Genomic DNA, 13,113 nt, shown 5'->3' with positions numbered 1-13,113 from the left:
AGTAAGGATTTGATTGAAGAATTACATGATTATTACTTGAAGAGAAGGCTTAATGCTCTTCTTCACAATAGTTTTCTTCAGAAAGCTTATTTTGTCATTGTGTATTTGCAATGTTTATTGCCATGATCTGTTACCTTTGAAATTCATGTGACTCAAAAAATTTCATGAAAAAAAAACAAAGTATAATGAAGATATAATATCACATAAGTTAAGAATTTTCCTCTAATTTTCACCTGCTGTAGGCTTCAAAATATACCCGAGTTCACTTTCATTATTCCTGATCTCTCCCATCAGTTAGAGGGACCAGGATCCTCAGGGTTACATATCTAACCACTGTACTTGGCTCAGTACAAGCTACTCATATACTTACCAGCCACCACTGTTCATTGAATATTGTGAAAAAAAGCATTTTTGGGGGGGGGAAGACTCAATCCAAATGTGGATTTGAATTTTCAGTTTCCAACCCTCATGAGTTCAGACCACAGGGTCAATCGAAACAAGCAAGAAACAAAAGTGATTTCACTTTTTCACCTGCTTCTCTGATAGTGAGTATATTTTCTACCTAGCTTTAAAGCAGAATACTATCTGTCTTATTTCACTGTTTCCCATATTTCCACCATATTGAAACTGTTTAATCCATCAAGTAGAAACTGCTGCTTTTTGCATAGTGTGCTGCCGTGCTGAGAAATTTAATATGGAACACGATAGCCTCCTAGTTATTAACATTATAATTTCTTCCACTATTTTATTGGTTGCTTATAAATACATTTTTGTTACAACATAATAGTGCATTCATGGTCACGATTGTATACAGGTAGGAGTTGTTCACTTTTCTCAAATATTTGCAAGAAACATAAACAAAAACCATATGTTTCAAATATTTCACCGAATACCTTTTTCCACTTCTGTGCATGTTGTAACTGTTTCAGCCCTGTTCTGTTTCAAAATCCTACCATTTATCCTGTGTTTTATGACATATTCTTATCTTTCCATATTTTTAAATATTCTGTTAAAGGTATTCTAAATTGAATTTTTTTTCTGAACGTTAACCACCAATTTTTCCTGTCTCCCTGATTGTCACAAGAACAATATTGATTCCAGCTTCTAAACAGATCATAGGTTCTTTTCACTGTAATCTTTGTTGTTTGCTGTTAAACTTTACTGTAAACTTGGCCAGTGTGGGAGCAAGTATTTTCTATGTTTTGCGTGGAAAACTGTTGTGTGACCGAGTGGGTGTTCCATCCACATGGCATCTTTACTTGTGTTTTGATATCCAAAACCCTCTAAGAAAGAAGGGTTTCTTTAATACTGCTCCACTACCTAAATATCTTGCTGGCTCAACATTTCAAAGAACGCTTTGTGCTGTCCAGGCATTCTCAATAATTGCTAGCGCAACAGATGGGCCAAAACCCAAAATTCTCAATCCAGCTCCCCTCCTTCCTCCACACCTCTTGTCTTCTTGGAAACTTTGGAAAGTTGAATCCAGACGCAGAATTTAGTATCACAAATTGGCCAAAACCCAGCCCCACCTCCACTCACATTAGGGGTTTTCCAAATCCTAATCCAAAATGTACTGCCTAGTCTTCTTTTCATCCTCATTTCTTTGTGAGGTTCTTAAAACTTGAATATTCCTTCTTTGGTGATACTTTGGCATTTTCACCTGATTAATTTTAGGTTTGGTCATGATGATCTAAATCTGCCTTCAGATTGAAAACTCTGATGAGGAAGAAAGTGGAACTGAATTCCACTTGCAATATAAAAGCAAAAAGACATAAAGAATTACTTATCCTGTACTGCAAAAGAAAGAAAATAGTACAAGGCAAAACCTCCAAAGAGGTTAAAAAGTGTGTGAGGCTTTTGTTTGGTTTGGTTGTTTTGTCAGTTTATTACTTATAAATCTCCAAATTTCAGCTGGAATGGTTTACAAAAATATATGCTCAATTCCTCCCACATTCAAAGGCAACACCATCAAGCCCATGCTTTCTTGCATATTATCCCTAAAATTATGTGCTTTGTAGATAGAATAACAAGACTTCTAAAAATTGTATGCAAGCCTGTTTGTTGGTTTGTGTGATCTCTATGGCATGTCAATCTTTAAAGATCATGATTTCTGATTTTTTTTCCCACTAGTAAGCCTAGAAATTTTTAATGAAATGTGAAACTCTCACGTATTGACATGACATTGAAAGTGGGGCCTGTGAGGTAAAACCCAGTACTGACTAGGAAACTAGTCATGGATTTGTAAGAGTTGTCAACATAGCACACTTCTCATGTTCAAGATTCACAGCAAGAACTGCATGTGTTCTACTAAGTTCATGGAAGTGAAGCATTTAATGTCAACTAGCTGACACACTGCTCATAGCACATTGCTAACTCCTATACATAGTTAAAGGGAATTTAATGTGATTTTTCATGGTAATGATCAACATACCAGTTCATTTAGCTAATGGTATTGGTTTGCACCTTCTGAGGTACTGTACAATTCTGTGCTCTGACGCTTCCTGCAAAATCAAGGGCACATAGGCTAATTTTCCTGTACATACAGTGCCCTGCTTGTAAAATGTCAAAACTATTTTGTGGGCTAGTTAGAAAGTATGACATGTTTACACCATTAGAACAACCACTATAACAACCATTAGGAAAAGCTGAGATATAATAGCTGGAAGACAGCCTCAGAAGACTCGGAGTTAAATATATTGCACACTTTCAAAAGAAGGATTGAAAAGAAGCATGTGGCTGCACAGAAGTACGGGGAATCCCTCTTGTGTGAGGAAAAAAAAATGGAAGGCAGAGGCTTACCTTCCAGAAAGAGGGTGTGAGTGGCACATGATTATGTGAGCCTGCTCAGTGTTGGCCACTGGGATGACTAAAAGCAGGAATCCATTTCAGTATGCCCACAACAAAAATGTCCAAAAGATGAGAAGTATTAAGACTATATATGTAGCATTCTCTCTCCTGAGAGAGAAACATTAGAGGAATGATGGATCTGTGCTTGTCTATCTTACCTGGGATGCTCCAGCAAAATAGAAAGAGGAAGTAATTTTGCATCTGCTGTTGTAAAATTCCCCCTTTTTTTTTTTTTGTTGTTGTAACTCGGATCTCAGGCATGTCAGTTCAAGCTGTTTGGCTCATCCACTAAACTATGACACTCTTCCAATGGAAAAAAAAATGTTAATTGCATGTTAAATTGTTACAAAAGATACTGCAAAAATCTATAGACTTCAGGTTTTTTTCAGTGATTACATTTTTTTTTCAGTCAAAGTTTAAGGTTCATTAGTGAGGTACAAGAGGCATCTTTCCTAGTTCAGAGTGTAAATGATGACCATGTAATACAGCAAGGGGGTGTAATTTATCACTTCATTGAGTGCAGTTAAAACTGTAGACGGAAATTGTCCTCACAAATGAGTTTATTCCATCTATCCCCATAGTTCCACAAGGGAAGCAACTGTTGTGTTGACAGTTCAAAATATGTTTCAGGTAAAACTACTTCACCAGTTTGACTCCCTGTCCAGTTAAACAAAATGGAACAAGTGTGTATCACATGGTTCTTGAGACCTCTCCTCACATTTGTTGCAGTGGATCAGGCAACAGAGGTCATGGCCTCCTAGTTCCCAACTTCCCCTGATGCATCTCAGTGCTCTTGGCAGCCAGTCTCCATAGAGGGCAGAGTTGAGATGAGACTGAAGGCTGAACAACTAACTGTCTACTGTCCTGTCGGGTTACCAATGAGTATGGTCATTCTCAAAGCTATAATTTGCTTGCTATTGTAGGTTTGAATTATATCTCAGTGGTCTGGACAGGTGCTGAGATTGTTCAGTCTAGAGAAAGGAGGCTCTGGGTAGACCTTAAAGTTCTTTGCAACTCCTTTGAAAGGTGTTGTGGTGAGGTGGGAGTTAGCTTCTTCTCCTATGTAACTAGCGATAGGACAAGAGAGAATGGCAAGTAGCACCAGGGGAAATTCAGGTTGGATTTTAGGACATTTTTTTCTTTGTGAGAGTGATTAGGTGCTGGAATGGGCTGCTCAAGGAGGGGGTGGAGTCACCAACCTTGGACATGTTCAAAAAACATTTAGATGTTGTATGGAGAGACATGGTTTAGTGAGGAAATATTTGTGGTGAGTGGACATTTGGACAGGTTGATCTTTGAGGTCTTTTCTATGATTGTGTGACAGATTTAGCATGTATTAGCAGCTTAAATTCTGAGGAAAGTACTTCAGTAATTGCGGCTGTGTGTACATGGGTGAGCTTCACCTTAGTAGCCTTAGTAGAATATCACAGAGCATATAGCATTCAATCTAGTCCTTTTGCATCTACTCTTGGCATACACACATAAATTCAATTTTCTAACTAAAGCACTGGCTCTCTTCCGTTTTTCACTTTCCATACTTCTGCAAGTTTCCAGGTTCCCAGAAATCAATCCAGGCTTATAAGAGAAAATCTAAGAATAACTGTTAACTGAAAAAGTAAAAAGAAATAAAAAACTGTGGTTCTACGGACTTGATGGCAAAAAAAAAAAAAAAAAGAAAAAAAAAAAAGAAAAAGAAAAAGAAAAAAAGGTCGAGCCTCCAAGAAGAGACAGGTGGCTTCTGAGTGAAAATGGTAACATATACCCCCTGGGAGATCAGCTCCAAAGCTGAGTTCACTCTTTCCTGCTATAAAGCATATTGATGTTAACAGTTTTCTCCTGCCTGCACGTGTGTTTTTCAAATTAAGTATTTTTAAATCTGTGGAGCTTAAAATACAGCCTCAGACACCCCTCTTTTGCTTCTGCTTCTATTTCGTATAATCTGCTATAGGTGTACAGGACCGATAAACAGCTCTGCTTTTCTCACAAGCAGTTGAAAACCAATTTAATTTAAACAAGGAAGAGAACTGAAGTTAATGGCCACTTCAAAAAGTGGAAGGGGTAATTTTCAGGGCATACAGCAGTTTGTGTTTACAGATTCAGTCTCCCCTAAGATGGTGACGGGTTTGTGTTTGTAATATCACCATTTGGAGGTGACTTATTTGCAAGTGCATAATCAGCAAGTAGTACTGAAAGCAATGTTGGACTCTTGATCTCCAGTATTTTTTGAAAAGTAATTTTGAAACTGGTTTGAAGGAGAAGGACTTCGTCTAGCATTAAGATTTTGCTGAGACCCATTTCTGTCTTACTGGTGAAATAAAGGGGCAGAATACGCACCATCAGTCCAGGGTAGCCCACCCATTGCAGCTTCAGCTATTTTTTCTGCTGTAGGTAAAAGACTTTCAGTGCTCTGAACTCTTGGAGTCATTTCTGGACAGTGCCTGAGGCTTTGCACCTTTCAGACACTTTTATATCCTGTGGGACACATTTTCCTTCTTTATTTGATGTAGAAACAAAGATTTCCATCCCCAAACTAGTGCTCCATATCTAGAATGACCTTTTAGTAAAATAAAAAAAAAAACACCATACAGAATGTTTACGTAAATTCGGTACAATCATAGTCCTGATCTGAGCAGCAGGATATGGAGAAGTTCAGCTCCAATACCCATCTAGGCTCTTCAGAAGCCTTTTTTTTTTTTTTTTTTTTCAGTCTACAGTCTTTTCTCAGTTCTTTTCTTTTTCACTTAGTAATGATTCAGATGAACCTTTAGTAGATGCAACACTGCTGTGTAGCAGTTGGTAGATATTGGGCATGACTCGTCATTAAATCTGTATGCTAGAATCTGAGTAGACTGTTCTTTTGGACTTGATTCATATGAGTTTCCATTCCCTGAATTTAGCTTTGATCTAGGTTGAAATATGTACAGAAAACCCAAAGCCAAAATTATGTACTACAACATTTACATGGATTCATGAAAAATTCAGGGTGTTTATATGAGTGTATCATGAAACAAAAATTTAATATGCATTCAGAAATCTGTTCTGAATGTGCAAAAAAATTAATTTCATTTTCTCACCATCATCCTGTGAGAAAAATGCCCATCAGCTGCAGTGGGAGGTAAAGTAGCGGAACATTTGCAGGGGTATACATTGGACGCAAGTAGTCTCCAGTTATTCTAGTTCAGATGAATTAGCTGATGATGAGAGGTCTGTACTGATAAGAAGAATGTCCAAAATTTATTTTCAAGACACTATTTTTTACAAAGCTGAACACTGAGTGTCCAAAGCCAGGAATTTGGAAGTGGGCTATGTACTGTTAGTACAATATATCCCATTTGCTGGGCAAAGAGATAAAGAAGTCTGTGGATATGAGTATGTCCTTCTCATTTATTTCTCACCTACCCATCTTAATGTATGCAATCACCACTGGATCATTGTGGTCCTTAAAAAGAAAGTAGTGATCATTTCACCTATTCGGTATTACAAACCTTGCTGCTATCTGTAAAAATTTGGCCTTGAGAATTTGATGTACAGGAATTCCAAAAATTAGCTGTAATTACTTCTTAGATGACATTAGCCTTCTGGGGAAAGGAAACAGATTAAGGCAAAAAAGAGACAGTGGTGGCCCAAGAATACTATGGAAAAAGAACTCTTTGTACTGCTCTCAGGCTTGATGTCGAAGCAGATTTGCTGGTGAAGCAAAGTGTTTGGAGTGAATGTTTTGTTGTTGTCATTATTGTTATTGATATTTAGATTTTCTGAGTTTTCCAATGCAATCTGAGAAGTCATAAATACTGCCATAGTATCATTACACGGCACATTCTTCACTGCTGAGTTGAGTGTAGTGCAAAAATAATCCACACACCAGCTCTCCTGAGGAAGTGGTCACTGTATTTTCTGTGCGGGGGGGATTTGGCCATATAAAGGACTCACTGACACAAGAAAGAAAGCTCTTAATATCCATTTTAAACCCTCTTTCACTCTTCTGCATTCATTCCACCCCACCTAGTTGGCTTTTCATCACGGCCCCTTCCCTCTGAGCCCTCTGAACCAGTCTTCCAGGTTCTGTTTCTCAGCCCACCATATTCAAAGGTCCCCAATCAGGCTGCTGCTGGCCACTGCAGGCTGAAATCTCCTTCTCCCACTGTTCCTGATTACCCTTGTTTCTTGTTCCAAATTTCTCTCTTCAGCCTAATTTTCCAAGCCTAGTTCTGTCTAGTTTCTTTCTTTTCTATTTAGGCCTTTGGATATCTCCAGTATTTATGCTCCTGTCCCTGCCCTGCTAAGTCAGATCATCTTCTTTCTTCCTGACTACTCAACATTTGTAACCTCTTTTTCCTCCCAGTTCCTTTCCTCTTGTGTACTCTGCATCTCTCCCTGTTTGCTCATCCAACTTCTCCAGGCTGTTTTTCATTTCTGCGGATGTGCAGCTCTTTCAAATGGTCTGTGATCTACACTTGGTCCCTTTTCCTCTCTGACCCCAGACCTGATGCCCTTGGCAGAGCTTCCCTCTGCTATGCTCATTGCTAGCATTCCGTTCTCCTCCCCTAACACACATGTACATTGCTTTTCTCCTTTTCTCCATTGTCTGAACTTACTGAGGTACAACAGCCAAAATCTCAGGGAAGTCAAGACCTTCTGCATATCCATTTGGACAAAGCACACTCTGCAGCACCATAACCTACTGACTGTGAGAGTCTAGCTCATTCCTGTGTGTGAGAATGCCTGTTGCACTGGAAAAGAGTTTATTGGATTCAGTTTGCATTTTCTGCTTTAGAAAATTAAACAAAAAGCTAGACCAAAAGGAAAAATGAAAAGGAAGTTAGTACTTCAGGTCCTGCAGGGACATGGGCATGCAAACTGCATGGGGCCTGGAAGTAGTGAGACACTGGAAGAGGATGCCCAGAGAAGTGGTGGATGCCCCATCCCTGGAGATACTGAAGGTCAGGCTGGAGGGAGCTCTGAGATCCCTGATCTAGCTGTAGGTGTCCAAACAAGTTGGACTAGATGATCTTTGAAGGTCTAACTCTAACAATTCTATGATTCTATAAATCTGTGAGTCTTGAACAGGGGGAAAACAGGGTTTGAAACCCCAGTCTTTCAAATTAATTCAAAGGCAGAGTTCCTGGCTATCCTGAGGTGTGTATCATTGAGTTTCTGTGCAAAATTGCCCCTCCCAGAAGCTCATTTTCCTTGTAATGCTGAATAGGGTGATTTTTAAGTTTACCTCATGAGGAAGAAAGGTAATGACAGAAAGGCTGATACTCACTCATCTTACAAACATACCTGCTTTATGATTTGGGATCAGAGCCATATTCCCTTATTGCTAAATATATGGAGGAAAGAGTTCCAGAGAGCATTTTTCTCTAGAAAATGCACAACTTTAGTAAAGCATGCCGAAAAAAATCTTCCTGGAAGACTGCAGTGTTTTCTGATTGGTGCCTTTTATGGCATACGTTATATATTGACACAGATTAAGTTTCCCTCCTGACTGGAACAATGCGCACTCAGGAGGAGTGCTACTGACCCAGCTGTAAGCCCGACTGCTCGCGGCAAGTGGTGGAGCAGAGCTCCTGGGGACGGCTGAGCACTCCCTCCAGCTGTGCCATTCTGCCTCTCTCCTCCTCCTTCTCCTCCTCCTCTCTCTCCGTTTTCTCCCCCTCTACCTTGCCTCTTACACTTTCTCCAGACCCCTCGGCTTTGTTGTGCTGCATGTCTGATTAGCAAGAGGGGCATTGGCTTCTCGCCGGCTCCGGCAGCGCTTCCCTGCAGCCTATCCCAACCCACCCACTGCTGCGGCTCAGGAAATGTGAGCAGGGCTGATGGAGACGGAGAAGCGGGGCTGAAGTTTCGCACTGGCGCTGGATGTGACAGCAGGCAGCAGAGCGCTTCACAGCTCGCGCACGGTCCGACCAGTGTCCCGCCAGTGTCCCCAGCCGACCATGGAAGGCTGCCGCTGGGCCGCTGCTGGCACCTTGCTTCTGGCTTCCCTCCTCCTGGTAAATGCCATTTCTTTCCGATAAGTTCGCCTAGCTTGTAGCTGATACTGTATCTGCATGAATGTATGAGGGCATGCTTTTAGTCTTCCAGATCAAGGTAGAGCTTGCTTTGAAGAAATCATGTAAACCTTATCCTCTCTGAAGAACAGAGAGCCCTGATAATGCAGGCTGCTGCAGGTAGAACCAAGGAGTTGATGTTGGCATCACTTTTACAGACTCAGACAGCAACAACCTGTGAGTGGTAATTTAACTCCTTGGGATTTGGAGAAGTGTCATTTCTTCAACTCCTTTAAATCAAACTGTGTCATACTGTAATGTTACTGAAATTTTCTTCCTTCCTAAAATAATGACAACAAATAAACATGTATATATATATGTATATATATATATGTACATGTATATACTTTTTTTTTTTTTTTGCTGTGCCTGTGCAGAGAAACCAGGTACTGAAATTTTCCTGCAGCTCTGATTATTGCTGCAGCTCATTAGCGAGAAAACTTTATAATAACTTTTGTAAAATACATTATATGATATCTGGTTTGCTTCAGGGCTATAATGCTTATCATTATTGTATGATATTCTAGCATAATCCCCATGATTATCCTGATAGGATGTGTTACAGCTGAACACTGTAGCTTTGTGGTTTGATTGATATTAAATGTTCCATTGTGATTCAGACTTAATTTCATAAGTACGTTTGCTATCAGAAAATCTGCAGCAAGAATATTAAGTACAGACACTTTTGATACTATAGTGGTCTTGGCATGGATTTGGTGTTTTGTTTTTATTTTTTTTCTAGAGACTTAATTAAGTATAGTCATTTGAATAACAAAGAACCTTAAAGAAAATTAATGAACTTTATAAATCCTTGCATCTTTCTACTTCCTACTTATCTGTATGAAAGTCTATTCTAATTATTGTAAATTAATCTCAATGCATTTTTACTAATCACATCCAGACCTAAATTAGTGGGATAACCATATCCCAAGTGCTTAATAAAAATAATGGTATGATTTTTTTTGAAAACTTTTAGATGTCTAATCACTAAATTCCGTTTGGTTGCTAGAACTAAGAAAGCAATTTACACTAGAGATTTAAATTTCTAGTTTGTTTCAAGATCTGTTTTCCATATGCTGAAATCACGCAGAATGGCATAAAGTCAGGCACCGGTCCTCCTTCACATATGGAAATGAGAAGTTTATAGCCTGATGACTGTAATACAGTATGAACCAATCCTTCAGTATTAATTCAAAGAAGATCAACAGGAGATATGACTCAACAAAACTGTGTAAGGACTGTGGGATCTGGCCCCATGTTAAGCTCATACTCATAACATTTATACTTCACTCTCCTTCTTGTGACTTAAGTTCTCAGTCCCTAATTCATGAAAATAAATAGTGCATTCTGCTGCCAGCTATTATGCATTATATTCCATACTATGCTAGTTTTTATTTGTATGACTTACCCTGCCTCAAGAGATTTCCCCCCCACCTCCCACCAAATCTCTTTGTGCCTTAAGAATAGCGATGTGAAGCAAGCTTAACGTTCTTTTTTGAATCAGGCCATTCTTTTACTCCCTCCACAGTCAGGGAAATCTTTTACTTGCTTTCAGCAGGAGATTAGGTAAACATGCCAGAATTTTACTTCTAGCTTGGATAGAGACAGAGATTAGTTGTAAGATAACCATATTGCTACTGTAGCTTATTGCAGTGTGAGTTCATACAGGGTATGGGTCATCGATGTTTCTGAGGAAAAAGTAAGCACTGAATAGGGTTTATAAACATGTCTATTAGCCCTACAGATGCCAGCCCTTAGTCAAGTAGGTGGAATGAGTATGAGAGCTATGGAAATCTATGCCTGGGTTGATTTGTTTCTCTAGTCTTGTGTGTCCCTAAAACCTCTTTCTTGCCTATAGGGAGCAACTTGAGCAGACTCTAGTCATGAGGTACTCCAGCAGCATCATTAGAAGTGTTCTAGTTCTTAGAACTTCTAAGCAGTAAGAGTTGCTGTCAGCTACTCACGTGATTAATCCTGCAATCATTTATGAAACGCTTCTGTATTTTCAGTAAGATGCTATAAAGAAAGGTTCTTCTTTTGTTTTGTGTTCTTGCCCCCGTAAGGAGGTTGCATAGCTCAGACATTGCACTGTTCCAGACTCTGTGCACATAATGTTAAAGAGATGGAGGAGTCCAGAGGCAACATCAAGAGTAATGTCTTGTTAGCCAGCAAATATAGTCTACTTCAAGGAAGACCACCTGGAGAAATGTTGTACTCCTCATATTCTTCTTCATAAGAAATCATTTTCATTGAGTGGTGGAAGACTACGTTGCTTGACAGATCTGTGGACTTTGCAGTTCGGTTGTTATCTGCCTTAGAATTTGCTCCATGCCCAGACATCTTGTTCTCTTGGCATAAATGGCAACTGGGTACTGTCAGAGATACTTTTAAGAATATAACCCTAGATACTTGTCTTGAAAAACTAAAATCAGATTGAAAGTAACTTGAAAAGATTGTTTCTCTCTTTCCAAACTGAGCAGGTATTTGGAGAATTTTGTTCACTGCTCTGATGGAGAATTTTGTTCACTGCTCTGTGAACTTTTGCATGCTAAGAAAATATTAGCACACCACTTTTAAGAGGAACAAAAGAGAACAGGCATTCAATTCCAAAGGTTTCCCTTTCTATCGGTTTAAAAATAAAGCCTAGCACAAGCAAATCACAGTTGTCTAACTCAAAGGGAATGTGGCCAAAACCATAACCAGCCATTGACATGTGTGTTCATCCAAATTTGAAGTCAAATCATTTCATGTCAGAAGGGCATTTAATCACATTTGCATTCGTTGTTTGCATCTTTTCAGCAGCTTTTTTTAGCTCTCTTGGTTGCTCTTGTGGTATTCACAGAACTAACACTAGGAACTGTAATAAAGCACATGTGTGGGTTTTTTGGTTTGTTTTTTTCTTGGTGTCTTTTTTTTTTTTTTTTTTTTTTTTTTTTTGAGGATTTCTTTTTCTATTCTGTTTTGTACATGGAAAATAGTCAAATACAATAGTCCATCCCTTCCAGGCTCTTTGGCATTGTATTCCCCTATTATCTAGCTGTGTCTGTCTTGGATGACCACAACCACAATTAGCCAGTGGAATGAATATAATGCTTCTTGTTTATATCCACATGTACATGACACTTTTTCCTTTCATGTGTAGATGGGTCTCTCTACTGTTGTGTGCATGCTTATCTGTTCCTACATTTATAGCTGTAGAGAAGGATTTTCCAGTACATGGTCCTAAATGTGTATATATATATTTGTACATAGATTGTATGCAGACTAGCTTTTGATCTCCTCTATTGGTGAGATCAAACAGAATCCGCTGAAATTCATAGCTTAGGTATACAAACCTAAGTTTTATTTATGCAAAGGAATACAAAACTTCTGACCACTGAATTTTGTGGCCATGCCATCATACTCTGAACAGCTCATGTCTATGAAAGACACGGCTTCTTACATGAACATCTACATGCAACTAGGTCTGCATTTCCATCACTTTCTTCACATGTAGCACTGTGTTTGGGCTTATTTAGTATTTCTTCTCCTTCAGAGTTTTTATATTTGCTTTTATTTACTCTTTACTTACTTTATTTACTCTTTCTCAGTCTGGAGAAGAAAAGCCTGTGGGCAGACGTTATTGCAGCCTTCCAGCAATAAGGAACTCTTCCTTGAACCTGCAGTCACTCTTTTATCTAAATTGCTTTTCATAGCTATTTGCTTTAGCTTGTAAGAAAAGTCAAAGCTGTGTGGGCAGCAATTATGTGGATAAGAATAGGGAAACGGCAGTCTGTTGTGTGTCATGTGAGGGATGGAAGGAGAATAGTATCACCCTTACAGAAACAATTAGAAAATTTAGGTCAGAGAGAATACGTTTATAACACATTATCCATATCATTCATATTTATGGTGTTAGGATGAGGAACAGGAAAAGGAGAAATAAATGTTCTTGTCCAAGCCGGGAACAGTTACAAAAGAAGTCTTCCCATGTAGTAGACAGCAACTAATCAAAAGCTGTCACGAAACACCTAATTTCATCAGAATACCATCCTCTGGTATGAAGTGCAGCAAGAAGTGTTGGTACTTGTTCTGGGCATTACTGTCTTTTCATACCATGATATGGACAGTAGGCTTGTCTTAACAGATGGCTGACTAGCTTTGGATGTTGAAGGTCCTATAACATAGAGTCATAGAATGGTTTAAAACCCTTCCCCCTTGTCTGATCCCTACA

General features: G+C 39.0%; 1 protein-coding gene across 2 annotated transcripts in view; it reads left to right on the top strand.

Moving 5' to 3' along the window:
• Positions 1-13,113, top strand: part of ADAMTSL1 (ADAMTS like 1) — a 352,419-nt gene that overhangs the window by 167,628 nt on the left and 171,678 nt on the right. Inside the window, exon 1 of one of the 2 annotated variants that reach the window (XM_052701100.1) lies at positions 8,407-8,843. The exons of the other annotated variant lie outside the window; for it this stretch is intronic. Within the exon in view, the coding sequence (XP_052557060.1) occupies positions 8,787-8,843 (57 nt within the window). The 5' untranslated portion in view covers positions 8,407-8,786. Of the gene's footprint in view, positions 1-8,406; positions 8,844-13,113 lie in introns of those variants that run through there. 2 annotated transcript variants of the gene reach the window in all.

The sequence above is a fragment of the Tympanuchus pallidicinctus genome, unplaced genomic scaffold (assembly GCF_026119805.1).
Source record: "Tympanuchus pallidicinctus isolate F22 unplaced genomic scaffold, pur_lepc_1.0 scaffold4, whole genome shotgun sequence".
In the NCBI taxonomy this organism is placed as follows: Eukaryota; Metazoa; Chordata; class Aves; order Galliformes; family Phasianidae; genus Tympanuchus; species Tympanuchus pallidicinctus.
This window is presented reverse-complemented; position numbering and strand designations above follow the sequence as displayed.